The following is a 19,679-nucleotide window of genomic DNA, read 5'->3' as shown; positions in this document are numbered from 1 at the left end:
ATTTAGGCCCAGGGCCGTCGCCCAGGTTTGCCCGCCCTCCTCCAGGGCCGGGCCTGATCATCGAAAGGCGAGCTTTCATACAACGTATTACTATTGTTGCTCTTAAACAATATTACTATTTGGATTAGAACAATATTCTTGGTTCTTCACTAGTCGAATATTTATTTATTTATTTAGTGTTTCATATTGATAAGAGATCTTGTATTAATAGAATATTATTATTTTACATATTGTATTATTATTATTGTTATAATAATTATTCATTCAATCTGAGTAAACTTACTCCAAATACACATTTTTGAAACGCCCTAAAGATTTCGTTGAAACATTAAACTTTCAACCCACAAGTATAAATATCTAACCTTTGAAACATCATCTACATCTATATATATCTAACCTTTTTCCCACTATAAATAAAGAACTAATTGCAACAAGTATAAATAAATAAATAAATAATATAAGGTAACATAGAAGAGAGTGAAAGATGCTCTCATGAGAAGCGTGGAGGACCGAGTCAAAAAAAAAAAGGCATCCCCTTGAGATTTTTCCACAATAATTGCATCATATAAGAACAGTGAAACCAACCGCTCGTTATTTTCCTTTGTCTCAGAAAAATAGCATCTCACTTTCAAACTCAAAATGCAAAAACAATCTAACATGCTTGATCTTTCCCCAGACTTTGATCATAATTATGTTAAAACTTTGTGCATGCATTGACTGTCTGCTTCCCTGTTTCTCCGCGTACTCAGAACTTTTCCATTTTACTGACCACCATGTTTCCATTCTTCGGCTTCTGAAATCACTACTGTGCCTCAGCAAGTTTAGATGAAGATGATCAAATCATGGCACTCATACAATGATTACACAATATAATAGTTCCTCAATTGAAAGATTGGCTTCTCGTACCCACTGCGTTCATTGAAATGAAGAAAGTTATCTGATCAACTTCACTCATGAAGGTAGAGGAACAACTACTCAAGTATGTTGGGGGTCTATTAAATCAATACTTTGCCAAAACCCAATATTATTGATTTCAATGGAAACAGTGCCTCTAATCCCTCTCCTTTGGCTCTATTGGAGGCATAAAGGCCACGAAGAACATGATTCATGGCTCAAATCAAGAACACACTCATTGGAATGACCCGTCACTCCCTTTGCCTTTTCCATTGTTAGCCATACGACTGACTTGTAATAGGACAAGGCAAGTTTTCTTTGCCCAGCACACTGGTCTGAGTCTGACTTCTAAAACACTAAAATGAATTTTTTTAAAAAAAAATAACTGATCGACTATCTCTAGTAGAAACTTCTGGGTGATTTATGTGTGGGAACAAGTAATGACAAGGTGAAGAGGCTAATGCGACTTTGGGAGATGAGTCTCAACCTGTCATCGAGGTCAAAGCCTACGTATGCCTTGGCAAATCCTTCCATTGTCCATATCTACTCTTGTTCAGATGCAGACAAACCAAGCTATCTGCATGTGCTTGTTCTTCTTTTTTTGGAATTCAAACCTTTTATTTTTATGCCTAGGAGTTTAATAAGCTGTGCAATCCTTCGGAAAACTAGTTTCCACGAGGATTTGAAGTAGAATGTGGAGTTATTAGAGGTGAAGAGCAATGTGATATGTTCTTTTCTCTGTTTTTTTTTTCCCATCACTTGTCTCTAGGCAAGCCACCAGACTGCAGGGACACGATTGTTAAGGCATTAAAGCCATGGCCTACAGAGGAATGTTGAACGGGAAGAAGATGGAATACAATTTGTTTTCGTCATTAATATTGAACCACAATGTCTCCCGTCTCTACTGTTCTTGCTCGTCTCGATCGAGTACCAAAATTGCTCCGGGAAGAGGTCGACCCATGGCAGGGACAAGGTTTACAGGCATTGTATGAATTGATGAAGCCTTAATGAACACCATCCTCTCCGTCCGTCAGCGGAATGCTCATGCCGCCTTTGTTTCTCTTGGAAGGAGGCGCCGCCCATGAGTCGCAGGAGCTCTCGCAGCTGAAGCAGGAGCCGATCACCCCGCTCGGGCTCGCCGGCGATGAACTGAAGCGGAAAACAGAGGAGCGATTGCGTTTGTGGCTAATCTTGCCGGTTCGTGTCCTCTCCAGGATTAGCTGATAGCATTCTTCCATTCGTTTCTGTTGAGAATGATTTGTCCATTAGTTTATGGAGCAGAACCAAGAAACGGAGGAACAGAAAAGATTCTACCTTTGGGGCGTTGAGGGAAAGGAGGTGGTGGTCGCCGTCTGCGGAAGCTTCCGTGGCCTCGAGTAGGGTCGCCGCCGCCCATACGGATGCCGGATAACGGACCCATCTCCGATCTTTGGTAAATAAACCAAGCATTGAGGGGATGCATTGAAAAATCGATATAGGACGAGCGTTTCGAAGATTACCTACCCGCCATTACCGATAGAAGAGCCGTTTCGCACCTCGCCGTCAGTGCGCGTACGCGGTGGACAATGCCAGCGCCGGCGAAGTCTGTTTCGGTGGTTTTAGCCTTCGAGCAGATGCGAGGAAGGAGGTGGTGGATGAAGGATAGAGGAGTGACGGGATTCATCCGCCACCCGAGAGCAGAGAGCACCAGGAGTTCCATGCGCCGGATGGTCTTGGGTTCGAACAAAAATCCGCCGTCCTCCGACGGCTCCTGGAGGTCGACCAGAAGTGGGACGCGAGTCTCCTCCATTTTAGCAGCCAGAGAGAGGCACCCCACGGCAGCGAGCCGCACCATCCAGGGCTTATTGTCCTGGAGCCGGAGCAGCTCGCCGCGAGCGGAGCAAGGGAGGAAGCACCGGTCGAGGTAGTTCACAGCGAGCAGCGCCGTGACGGCCGAGAAGCCGTGCCGCGCAGCGGCCTGCGCCACCCACTCGACCGCCGTCGTCCTCGCTGAACGCAGATAGAACTCGCCATCGCCGGCGCCGGCGCTGCCCTCATCAGTAAAGGGTTTGGGGAGGAACTCCACTTCTTTAATCGAGAGAGAATAAAGAAACTCCTCCCACTCTTCTTCGGCCTCGGCCGCCGGAAGCGGCAGCTCCTCACGCTGCTCGTCTTCCAACCCCACGATCTCCTCTTGACAATAAAGATGATCGTAAAGAGATAAAAGAGCCATTTTTCTTCCAGCAAACTGGAAAGAAACGGAATGCTCGATTCATCGTAACAAAATTTTACAGCAAAAGAGAGCAAAACAAGCAAGGGAAGAAGCGGCCGTCGTCTCCATTCTTCCTTCTCCGCTCTCTCGTCTCTTTTCTCCACCACCACCAAGCGGCTCTGCTGCTGCTGTCTCCTCTCCCTTTTTTCCGTGCTGTGGAAGGGGCAAAAGGCCTGCAAGGAAATGAATGGGGAAGGAGAGAGGGCTTTAATTGGCAGGCGAGTTGTTGGGGGGTTTTTGCCCATTCACCTGCCCCTGTTTTTTTTTTTTTTACTTCTTGTTTATTTCACAGGTGCGGCTTTAGCAAGTTCTATTTTATTTTAAGATTTCATCCAAATTTATTGGATAGAAAAGTGCTTTTGAAAGAACAAGGACATCAAAACATATACATATAAATGAAAAAGGAAAAATAAATTTAAAAATTTATGAAAAATGATAAATTAGGAAAAGGTATATGGAGACTCATTCTTCTCAAAATTTAGATCCATGATCTATCATATATATCTAGAGGCGGATGTAAGGGGTGGCAGGCCTGGGCTATAGCCCAGGCCTGGATTTGGCCCGCTCTCTATTAAATAACATAATAAGAAAAAAAAATTATGCTTCGTTAACCTACCTGTCACCCCTTTCATCCGCCGCAACCCGCAGGCGAAGGCGAACTTCACGCAAGCAACGCCGAGCTTCACGAAGGCGAAGTCGAGGTCTCGAGGAGGTATACCGACTATACACAAGATCTCCTCTTTTCCCCCTTCAATCATTCTCTTTCCCCCCTTCGATCTCCTCTTTTCCCTCGCAACCTTCTGCTCAGTTCTAATGTATCAACTGAATTAGGGAACTATCGGTGTTAGATGGTTGTAGACTTGTAGTTTCCAAACCGTACTAGAGAATTGCATGTATAGTTTCCACTTTCTAGCAAGCAACCAAAAGGGAATTGCAATGCATTTTAATTTTGAATTTGTTAATGTTATATCAGTGGGCATTAACAAGTTCTAATGTTCTATGACATTCTTTATAGGTTTCTTAGTTTCCTTATTTCAATGCTCCTTATTTATAGTTTCAATGCAGCACCTATGATAGAATTTAAGGTTTTCCATATCCTATTTCTTGTTTGTTTTTATGATTTTGTTTAGTATTAAGAATGGTAATATAATATGTATTTCAGTAACTATTAATAATATGATATGTATTTCAGTGACATTCTTTGTTTGTTTGAGATTATGTAACTATTAATAATATAATTGGTTTGCTTAATAGGGGTTCATTTTGCAGATTAAAAATGGAAAATCATCAACTTGTTATGAAAAGGGGGAAAACTTTATTATCTTTTTTTCAAAAAAAAAAAGACCAATATGAAGGTTCCTCAATTCCTAATGATGTCCCCCCTTCGGTAGCCACATCTTCTGAATTCATAGAGTCTTCACCTTCTAATCCTGTCATAAAACTATCTGAACGAGATCTGGGGAAGAGGAAACAAATATGTGAATATCCAATAAATGAACGAGACCAAGTTCGACGAGCTTACCTAAATGCTGGACCATATCAACCGAAACTTTTGACATATCAACGAACACAATTTGGTAAGCAAACACGTAGATTCCAAGAACATTGGTATAATAAGTTTCGGTGGTTGAAATACTCTTCTTCAACAAATAAGGCATATTTGCTTTTATTGCTTTCTTTTTCTTACTGATCCTACTCAACCAAACCTTTCATCATTGGCCATCGATGGATTTAACAGTTGGAAGAGGGTATGTAATGGAGATAAGTGTGCATTTCTCACTCATGTTGGTACCTCATCTTCATCACATCATAATACATCTTTGAGAAAGGCCGAAGGTTTAATGAAATCATCTCAGCATATTGACAAAGTAATGCTTGCTGTATCAAGTGAGGAAATTTAGAAAAATCATCTGCGTCTTAAAACCACAATTACAAGTGTGCGGTGGCTTGCACTTCAAGGTTGTTCTTTCAGGGGGCATAACGAATCATCTAAGTCATTGAATCTAGGAAATTTTCTTGAATTGTTGGATGCTTTTGGACGACTTAATAAAGAAGTTGGGGATGTATTGAGTAGTGCTACAAGAAATAATACATACACTTCTCCAGAAGTACAAAAAGAGGTTTTGAATATTATGACCAATAGAGTCCGACAGAGAATTCGAAGTGAAATTGGGGATGCAAGCTTTTGTATTCTTGTTGATGAAGCACAGGATGAATCTAAACGTGAGCAAATGGCTCTTATCTTGAGGTTCGTGAATAGCAACGGGAATCTAACAAAATGATTTTTTGAAATCAAAAGTGTTAGTGAGCTGTAGCACAGATAGTAGCTTGCGCAGAGATGAACTTCGAATCAATTAGACTTTGTTACCCATCCTCGGACCTCAAGCTCACTTTTATAAGAGTCGTCGACGTTCAGTCGACCGATCCTTGGGTTCGGCCGACCGAACCAGCTCTCTTCCATCTTCGCTGAGATTTGATGTTGATTCGATCTTCAACATTTAATGACAATTAAGTGTTCGGTCGACCAATCCCCTTGTTGGGTCGACCAAATAGAGATCCTTCCTTATTCGTCGAGATCTGAAAATAATGCGCCATTAAGTGATAATTATTCGGTCAACAGATCAGTCCCTCGACCTTCTTTACTTCTGCTCAATCTGAACTGTGTTGAGTCATTAGGGTTCCATAGACCGATCCTCTGATTTGGTCGACCGATCAAGGTTTGATTGGACCCTGCTCTGTTTTGGTCTGAACTGATATCTGCTCTGAGTTGCCCTTGTTCGTGTTGGATCGAGACCGTGCTAGAGGGGGGTGAATAGCACTCATGGCTTTCACGCGTTTCGTATTCGTAAATCGACGAGAAAAGCAACGGAATAATTAAAAGACACAATAGAACACCAAGATTTACTTGGTTCAGAGCCTTGGGCGACTCCTACTCCAAGGCCCGCGATCGTTGATCGCTTGCAGTGGGCAACAACTATTATATTGCAAAATTCAGTACAAGTATGAAATGGGTACAATAGAAATTTAAAGCAATACCGACAACTAAATTACAAAAATCAGAGCGCCAGGTTGTCGGGGACTTGTCGTAGCTTGGTCGGAACCTTTCGTTAGCAGCACATAGGAGAAAGAATACTTGAGCGCTGATTATTGAAGTGCTGCTTCGAGACTGCCTTTTATAGGTCGTTGAGGGCGCCTCCAATGCCCCATGGAGGCGCCTCAAACCTGAATTTTATCCCGAGTTAACCGCTGCGATAAAGCCTTCGAGTCGTTGTTGTTTATCCGCCTAGAGGCGCCTCCATCACCAGTCCAAGGCGCCTTCAACCAGCAGTCCAGGGTGCCTCAAGTTCCCTTGAGGGTGCCTCTAACTCCTCTTTGCAACCAATCCTGCCTTGCACCCGAGGTGCCTCCAAGCTCCATGGAGGGCGCCTCGGGTACTATTAATCCGAGACAAACTTTGTGTTTTAGTATCTGCTGTTAGAGTGTATACTAAAAGCCTAGTTTTTTGTAAACATTTATATTTGAAATAAAAGAATCACATTGGTCAAATGTCTACATTTATTTGTTAAGTGTAGTTGTTCAATTAATTTATATTGCAGATAAGGGTGAGATTTAGCTCGATAAATCAATAGGCTCGATAAGTTGGGAAATGATATTACTTATAGTGTGTGTTGTTGATTATAGAAGGAAACTGTGTCTTAGTCATCTAGGTTGAGAATGCCCCCAAGAGGAGCTCATAAGGATTGTCATGTTAAACCCTGTAGGTGGACTTAGTCTGACATGATAATGAAGTTGAGTGGTACTACTCTTGGACTAAGACATTAATTAAAATGAGTTGTCAGTAACTCAATTAATTAGTGGGCATTCGATATCTTAAACACAGGGAGACTAACACACTCATGATAAGAAGAAGCCCATAATGTAATTTGGGATTGGTGCGGTAGTGTAATAATAACTCTCTAGTGGAATGAGTTATTATTGATGAACTTAAGTTGTGTGTTCGGGGCGAACACGGGATACTTAAGCTAAAAGCCCATCTTGGTGTCCAAGAAAGGGGCCGGCCCAAGGCTTAGTGACCAAGCCAAGGGCCGGCCACCATCTCCTCAAGAGGGTCGGCCCTATGCTTGGTGCCCAAGCAAAGGAGGGGACGACCGCTATATTTCAAAATAGGAGGGGTGTTTTGAATTTTTAAAATATTCTCTTTGTAGATAACTATAAGTTTAAAACAAGAATTTTAAATTTACAAAACTTTCCTTATTTGAATTAGGCCACATGGTTTTAAAGAAAGTTTAAAAGTTTCCTTTTTTAACCATCCTCATGGTTGTTGGAAAAAGGAAGGGAGTTTTAAATTTGAAACTTTCTATTTTTGTAACCATGTTAAAAAAGAAAATTTTAGAAGAGGAGTTTTAAATTTTAAAACTTTGTTTTAATTTTTAAAACTTTCCTTTTTTTAACATCCACATTAAGAAATTAAAAGAAAGCTTGTAAAATTGTATAAGTTTGCTTATAAAAATTTTACAAAGTTTTTATTCCTCTTTAAGTGGTTGGCCACCCTTGCTTGGTGCCCAAGCAAGGGGTCGGCCAATCAATTAATCAATCAAAGATTGATGATTGAATCAATCAAGAGAAAAGAAAAGAAAAAATAAAAGGGAAAAAGGAAAAACAAGAGGAAGATTTTAATTTTTGTAAAAAGTCTTTCCTTATTTGCCTTGGGCAAGTAATATAAAAGAATGGGAGGAGAGGCCTCATGAATTAATTCTATTATTTTCTCTCTTTTCTTTAGTCTTCTCCTAAGGGTCGGCCCTTGCTTCTCTTCATGCTAGGGTCGGCCACCTCTTGTGGATACTTTGTGTGGCCGGATACAAAGAGAAGGAGAAGAAGAAGAGAAGTAGGGATATCATCTATTCTTATTCTATTGCTTGTGTGGCCAGATCTCTCCCCTTTTCTTTCCCCTTGCTCTCTTTGGTTCCTTGGTGGTGGTGGTGGCCGAATACTAGAAAAGGAGGAGAAGCTTTTGGGTGGTGTTCATCTTAAAGGATCGTCGCGCCACACGACGTTCAAGAGGAGGCGAGGAATACGGCAGAAGATCTTGAGGTTATTAACATACAAAGAAAATGTATAACTAGTAATTGTTTTCCGCATCATGCTAGTTATTTTTCTTTGTAAGAATTCCAAACGCAAGAGACGTTAGATTCTAGTTTTTCGAATTTGTAATTCGAGTTGTGTTTTTTTGTTTTTCGAATTTGTGATTTGATTGTTCTTTTCGGTTAAACCTAATGTTATTTTAGGAAATTAAATATTGAATTTCTATTAAAGGCTTTGTCGAGGCAATGGTGGATGATCCCATACCCAAGAAGGCTTATTGCCTCGCCATGTTTGACCTGGGAGCTGATTTTAGAAATAAATATTTAATTAACTTTATAACATAGGTTGATTTGGATCAATAGTATTAAGTTTCGCTTGCGATCCAAATCTAAACCATTCAGAACAGATAAGTTAAATTTGGAATCAATAATGTTAAGTTCCGTTTGTGATTCCTAATTTAACTTCTAAAGAACACAAGAGGTTGTTTAGGAAAGGTTCGACACTTGTACAAATTTTTATACAGTGGAACCGGTACGATCTTCCTAGGACCAACCAACACCTGCAAGATATGTTAGTCCCAAAATACCCTGCAGCACAACGTTAGCACATAATAAACATAATAGATGAAATGTTTGACAGCCTTCGGGCTGTCCGGTTCTAACTTCGGATTTCCAACTGGAAACCCTAGGTTGAACCGACGCCTATTGTTCCCTCTTCCGGGGAACGCATCCTCACCTACTCCACTCAGGAGAGCATACCTGATGTCAGTCCGGTCCTCCAGATCGACTGGACTTTTCGCCTGGACTTGTCACGCCCATAAAGGAGTCTCTGCCAGACAAAAATCCGGCAATATCTCCCCTATACCGGTGACAATATGAAGCATCACTACAAACAAAATACATCAGCCACATGCGGCTGGAATATATATGTATACAACCACGCAGTTATAATCACAGCCCACTCGGCTAGAATGAAACAATCACAACCACGCAGTTATATATAAAGCAGCCCATACGGCTGCACTAGAAACACAGCGGAAAAACGAAGGAAAGTCCATACAAACCAAATAAATACAATGCATGCCGGCACGGTTTAAACACAAATACAACACCAAAACCATAAGATAGCCACATGGCTACACATAAATACAATGCCAAAAATAATAAAAAAAATATACAAAAGAAAACAAGCACAGTCTTCGGATGTGACGTAGGACTCGGTAGACAGGATACTCCGACCGACACCAACCATCTACAAGCTACCTGAAAACATAAATGTATACATGCGGTGGTGAGTATAGGTAACTCAGCGGGTAATAGACAAGATAGTGCATGGTCCATAAACAAACATGGAGATCACAAGTATACAGTCTCAGTAGGGAATAAAGAACATGATCATACAATCATAATCAATGCACCTCAACATATCTGACATAATAACCTGACATATAAACTATACAAACCACAACTAACATAATGACAGATACATACCCAATCTGGAATCGACACATGGTACAATGATCAGTAAACTCACCGGATCTGCAACAGATATACCCGTGACACCTGTGCAATATAAATACGACTGCATATACATGTAAAATAAATGACATGTATGCAGCATGACAACCATATGCAACAATCATATCTCAAACAAGTGCAACAACGACAATCACATGCAACTAGTATCTACTAGGCATGTATGCAAATGCAGATGCACCGCACATCAAATGCAAGAATAATAACTGCGTATGCATGCTCCATGGTCACCCCCGACACCTCTCCAGACACCACGACCCCAGTATGGTCGAGAGGCTTGGGTCCGTGACAACCGTACAAGCCTCATACTCCAAAGTGCTATAAATCAGCTGAGGCAGACGAAATGCTAAGTAGTTATCTAACTACATAGCATCAGGGTCCCTGACTGCTCACAACGCCGGATCTCACTAAACCTCGTGACCGCGTGGCACGATAGGACGAGCGGCAACTGCTCCAGCTACCACTACCCATGAGTGGCCGAGTGTGCGGCGTTAAACCAAACTGATGACTCTCTCAACCACAAGGGAGACAATGGTCATCAGATGCAATGAATGATGAACATGATATATATATATATATATATATAATCATCATCCATGCAACACCCCAAACCTCATAAATACCTCCAACATGAGTATAATCGTCATGATACCTCCACATATCCCACCAAACATATGTACACACTACACATGTATAATCAACCAAAAATCTTCAAAAATCCCACCAGACACATGTACACAAAATATAAGTACAATCAACATGTATTAATTAGTGCTTGAAAAAGGTTATTCAAAATATTTTATTTCAAATTAGAAATTTACTTACTTAGAAATTTTTGTGCCTAAATCAATATTTTTTTTAAAAAAAAATACTTAAAAATGTAAGTTAGGATTTTTTTTATATACTTAGAAATATTCTCAAAAATCATTTTTTTTCTAAGTTAAGAACTTTTTTCTTGAAACTAGAAATCTCAGCTTAAATTCCTTAGAAAAATTTTCTAAATATCTTAAAAATTTAGAATTTTTTTAGAAATACTTTTTCTAAGTCTTTAACCCTTAGATTGTTTTTCTTGGAACCCCATTTTTTTGTGATCAAAGGGGGAGAAGGGAAAGTATAAGTCTAGGGGGAGGTAGATAGATTTAATTTGATTTTATCTTTTCTATCTTTTTGCACTTAAATTATAATTTAAGTTAATTTACTTAATTCTATTTTATGTCTATTTTAACCCTAGCTTAACTTGGGTTGATCACACCAAAAAGGTGGAGATTGTTGGAACCCCAAGGTTATTTTGGTGTGATCAACAAGTTAAGGTAGGTCCTGTTTGTTTTAACCTTGTGTCTAAGTGTGCAGGAGCTTAGGAACACAAGTAGTCGAGCGGAAGACGCAGCTAGCGAGAAGGACGGCACGCTGTGCGTCCGAGGGACGAGGCGCTGCGGAAGAGTACACCGGCGGACGAGAAGGAAGCCCGCGATGGTTCCGAGAGACGAAAGCCGGAGCGGAAGATTGCTCGGGGAGCAAGAGACGCAGCTAGCGAGAAGGTCGACGACCGAGGGACGAAGACTGTGGATGAGTACGCTGGCGGACGAGAAGGAAACACGCGTCAATTCCGAGGGACGAGAAGCCGGAGGGAAGCACACTCGAGAAGACCGGAAGTTGGGTTCGGGTGAGCCCAAACTAGAGCAGTGGTCCCCGGATGAAAAAGTCAATGTTGGTTGACTTTGGGCTCCGGGGCGCCCGGAACAGTCCGGGGCGCCCGGAGCAGTCCGGGGCGCCCGGAGCAGCTCGGGGCGCCCGGAACCCTTCCGAGCGCCCGGACCCAGTATTTTGACCAGATCGAGTCAAAACTCGATCTGAACGTTGGGGAATAAAATTTATCCCCCCCAGGGCGCCCGGAACCCTTTCAGGCGCCCCGACCAAGGCTATAAATATAGCCTTGGTCCAGAAGCTTTGAATCAACTCAGTAATTAGCATTCCAAACACTTGTGCGCTCACTGTTCTAGTTTAGCTTCTGTTTTTGTGCTTTCATCGGTGTAAGAGGCTTCTCCGCCCGAAGGAGTTTTTAGTGCGATCACTTTCCTTGGATTAACAAGCTCCCCGGTTGTAACCAAGTCAAACACGGTGCCTCGTTTCTTTCTTGTATTTCTGCTTAGCTAATTTTATACAAGTGTTAGTTTAAGAGTTCGAGAAGGGTTGCTTTTGTTTTTTTTACAGGGCTATTCAACCCCCCCCCTTCTAGCCGGCCCAACGGTCCTACAGCTTTAGCGTTGGCTTCTACCCTTTTGATAAGGGTTGCGTCCTAGTTTTCGTACGATAGTGGCTTACCGGTGTCGTCAGTTGGTATTTCCAACATAGTTTTGAAGATCACCCGGACTTCAAAGTGAGTCTGGAGATACGCCTCCATCCGGCCCTTCCATTACACGAAATCATCTCCGGAGAAGGGCGATGGGCGAGAAGTGCTGAAACCTTCTTGGAAAGTCATTTTAGATCTAGCACAAAGAAAACGAACAAAAAGAATGTCCCAGGACTTGATCCTGGATTAGCAGTGTGGTATAAAAATAAGAATAAATTATGTTCTCGAGTGGTGTTGCACCGACCTCGAGAAAAGGATACGATCACGAAAAAATAAGATTGGAAGATGGCAAGAATATCGATTCTGATCGACTCCGTAAAACTGAAATCACCACGAAAAGAATGTTTGATTGATGGTTGCACCAAATTGAAGCTACCCCGCTCTGATACCATTTGTTGGATCGAGACCGCGCTAGAGGGGGTGAATAGCGCTTGTGGATTTCACGCATTTTGTATTCGTAAATCGATGAGAAAAGCAACAGAATAATTAAAAGACACAACAGAATACCAAGATTTACTTGGTTCGGAGCCTTGGGCGACTCCTACTCCAAGGCCTACGATCGTTGATCGCTTTCGGTGGGCAACAACTATTATATCGCAAAATTCAGTACAAGTATGAAATGGGTACAACAGAAATTTAAAGCAATACCGACAAATAAATTACAAAAATCGGAGCGTCGGGTTGTCGGGGACTTATCGTAGCTTGGCCGGAACCTTTCGTTAGCAGCACACAGGAGAAAGAACACTTGAGCGTTGATTATTGAAGTGTTGCTTCGAGACTGCCTTTTATAGGTCATTGAGGGTGCCTCTAATGCCCCATGGAGGCGCCTCAAACCTAAATTTTATCCCGAGTTGACCGCTATGATAAGCCTTCGAGTCACTGTTGTTTATCCGCCTAGAGGCACCTCCATCACCAGTCCAAGGCTCCTTCAACCAGCAGTCCAGGGCGCCTCAAGTTCCCTTGAGGGTGCCTCCAACTCCTCTTCACAGCCAATCCTGCCTTGCACCTGAGGTGCCTCCAAGCTCCATGGAGGGCGCCTTGGGTACTGTTCATCCGAGGCAAACTTTATATTTTAGTACCTGCAAGATATGTTAGTCCCAAAATACCCTACAGCACAATGTTAGCACATAATAAACATAATAGATGAAATGTTTGACAGCCTTTGGGCTGTCTGGTTCTAACTTTGGATTTCCAACCGGAAACCCTAGGTTGAACCGACGTCTATTGTTCCCTCTTCCGGGGAACGTGTCCTCACCTACTCCACTCAAGAGAGCATACCTGATGTCAGTCCAGTCCTGCAGATCGATTGGACTTTTTGCATAGGGTTATCACCCCTTAGGACCTAGGGTTCCACCTCCTAGGGTTTTTCTCCACCTAGGGTTACCTCCCCCTAGGACCTAAGGTTGCCCCCCTTAGGGTTTCTCCTCCACCTAGGGTTACCACCCCCTAGGACCTAGGGTTACCACCCCCTAGGACCTAGGGTTACCACCCCCTAGGGTTTTTCTTCCACCTAGGGTTACCACCCCCTAGGACATAGGGTTACCACCCCCTAGGTTTTTCATCTGCCTAACCGAAGTTAGGGCTTTCCTAAAAAGCTCATTCAAGCTCGTTAGATAACAATTAACCTTAACTTTGAATCCCTTTTTCCATTATCAAAACTAAGGTTCGATCGTCGGATACTTCCCGCACCAATAGTTCGATCAACCGATCAGGTCGAACCTGCAAAATAGTGTTAGACAATAATCCTGCAAAATAGATATTAGCACAGTAATAATAAATCTAATAATAGAGAGTTCAACTGTCTTGATATCAACTTGGAAACCTTCCCGATTTCTTCAGTTGGATCAGCGACCTTAGGTTGTTTCTTTCAAGAACACAACCTCACTGTCGCTCCTCCAGTTGCTTACCTCAACCTACCAGCCAAATGTTGATCCTCTAAATTTGTTTGGACTTTGCCTGCTCAGTGTCTGATCACCTGATCCACTAAAGCTTTTCCTGCAATACTACATTAGCCAACAGCAATAATAGTAATACAGAATACTATGATAAACCTAAACTTAAATTTATCGAGATCCACTGGTTCGGTCGACCGCGAGTCTGATCAATCTTGCTTGAAGTTCACTCCTCCAAGACTTCTCGCTACCTAAGATTATCTCCTCCTAGGATTTTCACCATCTGGCTTCACTCACCAGAACCTAAGGTTACCACCCCTAGGGTTTTCTCCACATGGCTTCACTCACCAAGACTAATTATTCGGCTACCCAAGGATCAGGTCCTCCAGACCTATCGAATCCACCTGGTTTCCACGATCTACCAAGATTTCCCTTGCCTTAGTATTCAGCTACCCAGGGATCAGCTCCTTCAGACCTATCAAATCCACCTGGCTTCCATAATCTACCGAGATTTCTCTTGCCTAGCCTGCAACTAGGACTTCCCTTGCCTAATTGCAGTTAGGACTAGTCACTCGGTTGACTTTCCACCCTTGCCTAACCACGACTAGGACTTCCCATGATCAAGCTCCATTAAACTTACTTAAATATATTTGTCAGACATTAAAATTTTGGAGGTCGATTACACCAACAGAAAAGTCCTGGTGAGTAAAGTTGGGCAGTTGGAAAGTCCTAGTGAGTGAAACTAGGTAGTTGAAAAATCCTAGTGAGTGAAGATAGGTGATGAAAAGTTCTGGTGAGTGAAGCTAGGTGAAAAACCCTAGTGAGTGAAGGTAGGCAATGAGAAAGTCTTGGCGAGTGAAGCCAAATAATTGAAAGTCCAGATGGGTCAATGGTTGATTGGACGCCTAGTGATTGGAAGTCCAAGTGGGTCAGGGCAGACCGAACACTTGGCATGAGATGGTAAGTTCAAGTGGGTCAAAGGATTGATCGGACACTTAGAAAAAGGAGAAAAGTTCAAGTGGGTCAAAGGATTGACTAGACACTTGATGAAGAAGTCCCAGCAAGTCAAGGTTGACCAGATGCAAGGCAAAGAACCCTAGGACTCAAGTTCAGGAGCTAGGGTTGCTGAATCGCTTAGGACAAGCGATTTAGCAAGTTATAATTGATTAGGGTAATCGATTACGACATGCTTAATCGATTACCCTAATCGATTAAGCTAGTTTTATGCGAGTGCACAGAGAGGTGCCTAATCGATTAGGCACCTCTTAAGCAATTAGGACAATGGCTTAAGAGGCTTTCTCGTGTGAATAGAAAGATTCCTAATTGATTAGGCCAATCGATTAGGAAGGCGTAATCGATTAGGGTAATCGATTACGCTTGAAAACTAGCCATTATGAGCCCCATAAAAGGGTTTTGGCGTGCACTGTTTCAGTATCTCTCCGCTCCCACTCTCTTCATCGAGTTCAGATCATCACCGCCGGTTCTTAAAGCTTCTTGGAGATAAGTGTTGCTGCACTTTCAAGGTCAAGAGGCATTCCCAAACAAGAAGAGAAGCTAGCTAGGGTTTTATTTGTGTAAATTTTGTAAGATTTCTATTGTACTAGTTTTTCTTTTATTCTTATTGTATTGTGAGCTTGTACAAGGTTTCTCCACCTCTAGAGTATTTCAAAGAAGGAGTGTCTTGATAGTAGATGTGTGAGAGAGGGTCGAATCCTTGGATTAGTTACCTCATCTTGAAGTGGATACCAAGTAAATTATTGTGCTAGCATTGGGGAGCTTTGCTTCAAGTTTATCCGCCGCAACAACATCTGCGAAGAGAGCAATCGAGTGAGAGGAGCTATCCCCCCCCCCCCCCCCCCCCCCCCTCTAGCTCTAAAGTGTCCCAACAATATGAACCTTTCATTTTTATAGTACAAGCAAGGCAGGTTTTCTATCTTGAATATCCCATGAAGAGGAGAAGAGCTAGTGCATGGTTAGCAGTTTGCCGAACAAAGCCTCGCTCTACCATAGAAATACTGAACTCTATCACGGCCTAAAATTATGATGCATTTCAAAATGATATAATGGAGATACATTTAGTAGATTCTCAGATTCAATCAACATCTCAATTACTTGTAGATATTAATGTATCTTATGAGGAGATAGATGATGGAGAGATGTCCAGCGGTGAGGAACTTATTGAACTAACAGAGTCTAGTAAGAAGGACCTACAAAATGTTAATGTTAATGATTAAGATTCTTATATCTAATTAGTTATACTATATTATTCATTAATGTTAAGGTAAATTTCTATTTAGATCTAAATATTCCTGATTATATTACTAGTCTTACTCTATTAGTCATTATTATTTTTATAATTAAAACTAGTGTGCATATGTATATGTTATAATGTAATTGTGCAAATATAGACATGTCTGACGCTAGTGGCCAAATTGTTTTGTGGATTATTAGGGGTTGGTAAGTATTGATGTTATTAGTATTATTCACTGCATCTATTTTTTAACATATTTTTATTTGTTTAATGCAATTTTACCCCAGATGGTCATAGAGTTGCTGCTTACATCACATCCAAATTTAAAGAACGATTTAACCCTGCTGGTACTGCATGGAAGCAGGTAGATCAGGAAATGAAGTAATTTTATCACGATGAGTTTTTGGTACGCAGTTTTAATTATCATGATTTTTTATGTTTTTTTATAATAATTTGTGAACATATTATTGTAGAAAAGATATATTTGGAAAACAGGGCACAAGGCGGAATTTTATGACACCTGGAACGCAGCTTGTACCAAACTCTACAAAGACATGCTATACAAAGCAAGATAAAAGGGAATAAACCCATCCTATGTACCTGAGGACATTTAGGATGCATGGCGAGTCATCTAGGCTGCAGAATAATAGCAGGAAAATGTAATGATGGCTTGACCCAATAGAAAGAGTGAGCTGGCTGGCCCTAGTACCGGATCCACAAAGCATACTGCTGGATCTCGATCAATCATTAAGCATGCCTTAGACTTGGTGAGTTTACAATTAATAAATTATATAAGAATTTTGTACTTGGATTATAAATGAATTCTAATATTTGAAAATAATTGCATTCTTTAATATTCAGGAACAAGAGCTAAAGCAACATCCTACTTATTGGGAGATATTTACCAAGACACACAAGTTAAAAGATGACAACTTTATAGATCATCGATCATTGGCTTTAGATGTAAGAATATACACTTGAATATATTTAACTATTAACAATAATTACCTATCATTTTAATAAATATCTGATAAAAATATTTTTTAATGTAAATAGGAACAAATTGCTGTTAGGATTGCACAGGCGTCTTAGCCTAGTATAGAGGGAGGTGAGGAGTAGACTTTATCCACTGACCGCATAAATGATATTTATTATGATGTGGTCGATGGAAAGAAAAAGACCTCCACCCTCTATGGTCTTGGACTCCAGGTGAGAGTCATATATGATCAGGCAATAGCTCCTAGCGCCAGGGGTCATCCCAGCACATCATCGAGCGCATCAGGATCATCTACTAGAGTAGATGTCTTAAAGCAAGAAAACATAGATTTGAAGACCCAACTCTCAAGCCTGGAGAGAGAATTTCAAGCGGAGCGACAATCCCGAATGGATCTTGAGCAAATTGGGCAAGATATGCAGAACTTCTTGGCTCAGATGAGTGCAACGCCACATCATTTTGCCTCTCAAGAGACTCAGGACTCTAATAACCCCCTTGATCAGTAGATTGCCATAGGTGTCTTGACCTTTAACTTTTTTTTGTTTACTAATGAAACTATCTCTAACACTGTATTATATCTTTTCAGGAACTTTGATATCTATTCTATACAACACCATCATCAGATATTCAAACTAGTATTCAGGTATATAAAATAATTTCATATTATTAAATTTAATGTGTTATTCATAATTATGTATCACTTTGTTCTTTATTTTATTAATAATCTATCGTATTAAAATTTCTACAGGATTGATTACTACTCACTAGTTTTGAATTAGATTTTCTTTACTAGGACGTATTATATTGTGTTTTAAAAATTCAAATATTGTAGTACTATACATTCAGGTGTTGTTGGAGATGTTTGGATATTTAGTTTTATTTTTGTGCTTGGATTATTGTTGTTGGAAATGTTGTAGTATTATATTTAGTTTTATTTTGTGTTGTGTTTGTTTAATTATAAATGTATCGTGTTGTTTGAAAACCATCGTATGTGATGATTTATATTGATATGAAATGTAAACAGGGACGAATGTAAAAGTAGGTTTTTTATGCCAAAAATTTCAGCATTTAGCGATGGAATATTATAATTCTGTCGCTAATTAGCGACAGAATTTTAATATTCTGTCACTAACCTTAGCATCGAAATTGGTTGGAACGCAATATATTGCGATAAAAATTAAATATCTATTTATATTTAGCGATGGAATTCTAATATTTCATCGCTATGTAGCGACGGAATATTAGAATTCCGTTACTAAATATCGACGGATTTTTAATTTTCATCGCTAAGTCTAGCAAGGAATATGTCTAGAATCATAGCGACGGAATATTATAATTTTGTCGCTAGGTAGCGACAGAATATTAAACTTCCGTTGCTAATCTTAGTGCCAAAAAACTTGGAATCGCCATAGATTGCAACCAAATATTTAAAAGTCATCTCTAGTTAGCGATAGAATTTTAAAATTTCATCGCTAATGCCAACTAACACCGTTTTACATATATAACGACGGTTATAAAATCCGGTCTCTAATGTTAGAGGCAGAATTTATGTTCCATCGCTAATTAGCAACAGAAATTAAAATTCCGTCTCTAAATACAAGTAGCGACGAAACCCGTATCCACGTAATCTTTCCGTCTCTATTTAGTCGGTAAGCTCGGCTAGCAACGGAATACCAACAGAAAATTCCGTCTCTAATGCTATATTTTTTATATTGAAATCAACTAAGAGTTGGTTATTGAAGGATCTAAATTCTTAATTAAATAATAAGATACCTTAAAAAGAAGTCCATTTGTCAATAAATATTAGATATATTCTTGGTTGGCGAAGAGGTATGATCTTACCAAGTATCCAATTTACGTCGACACTGTTCAATACTTGAATATAGCGCCTAAGGACATCTATATTAGTTTGAACATTAATATGTCACCACTTCAAATAACATGTTATCCATTATATTAGCACATTCTTTCTATTAACATATACTTACATTCATTTTAAGAGTCCACTATCCATTTATTCATTTTTATTTATTATATCTAAAATTTATTTTCTTAATTTTTATTTTTTATATAAAATACAGTTATTAACCACGTTCAATATTAATGTGGATATTAATGTATGAATATTATAACACTAATCCGTATTGATTTGTAACATCATGTAAATGTTATAACATCCATGTGAATACTTTAAGACCAATAACCAAAGAAATGATTCGAGAGCAATGCATCACGGATCTAGATGGCGATAACTATCATAGTCCATCAAGGAACTAGATGGCAATGCATCAAGGAACTAGATGGCGGTACTAAATTTTCTTTCTACTATCAAACAATTCGAGTCTAAATTACCTAAGTTCTAACTTCAGATTATTCTCCACTGTACAGCCATAAAAGCAAACATTACCATGCCAATAAAGCCTTATTAAC

General features: G+C 40.3%; 1 protein-coding gene across 2 annotated transcripts; it reads right to left on the bottom strand.

The window, feature by feature from the left end:
- Nucleotides 1-1,693: 1,693 nt before the first annotated feature.
- LOC122024739 (cyclin-D3-2-like) lies at nt 1,694-3,316 on the bottom strand. Of its 2 annotated transcripts, none has more exons than XM_042583423.1 (3): nt 2,398-3,316; nt 2,209-2,321; nt 1,694-2,138 (listed from the first exon to the last, which is right to left on the bottom strand). In XM_042583423.1, the coding sequence occupies exons 1-3, from the start codon at nt 3,104-3,106 to the stop codon at nt 1,899-1,901; spliced, it is 1,062 nt and encodes a 353-aa protein (XP_042439357.1). In that variant the 5' UTR covers nt 3,107-3,316; the 3' UTR covers nt 1,694-1,898. The 2 variants fall into 2 exon arrangements, with proteins under 2 accessions (XP_042439357.1, XP_042439358.1); XM_042583424.1 differs by having other exon boundaries at nt 1,940-2,138; nt 2,394-3,316.
- Between the last annotated feature and the right edge of the window lie 16,363 nt (nt 3,317-19,679).

Source organism: Zingiber officinale, chromosome 9B, assembly GCF_018446385.1.
Source record: "Zingiber officinale cultivar Zhangliang chromosome 9B, Zo_v1.1, whole genome shotgun sequence".
NCBI classification, from domain to species: Eukaryota; Viridiplantae; Streptophyta; class Magnoliopsida; order Zingiberales; family Zingiberaceae; genus Zingiber; species Zingiber officinale.
The sequence above is the reverse complement of the archived record's forward strand: the minus strand, read 5'-3'. Positions and strand labels throughout refer to the sequence as shown.

What these genes read in the sequence shown, in the direction of transcription:
- LOC122024739 (XM_042583423.1), bottom strand. Translation starts at nt 3,106, where the DNA reads ATGGCTCTTTTATCTCTTTACGATCATCTTTATTGTCAAGAGGAGATC. An exon ending in TCTTCTATCGGTAATGGCGG is followed by an intron (nt 2,322 to 2,397) that starts GTAGGTAATCTT and finishes TATTTACCAAAG; the next exon opens with ATCGGAGATGGGTCCGTTAT. An exon ending in TTTCCCTCAACGCCCCAAAG is followed by an intron (nt 2,139 to 2,208) that starts GTAGAATCTTTT and finishes CATTCTCAACAG; the next exon opens with AAACGAATGGAAGAATGCTA.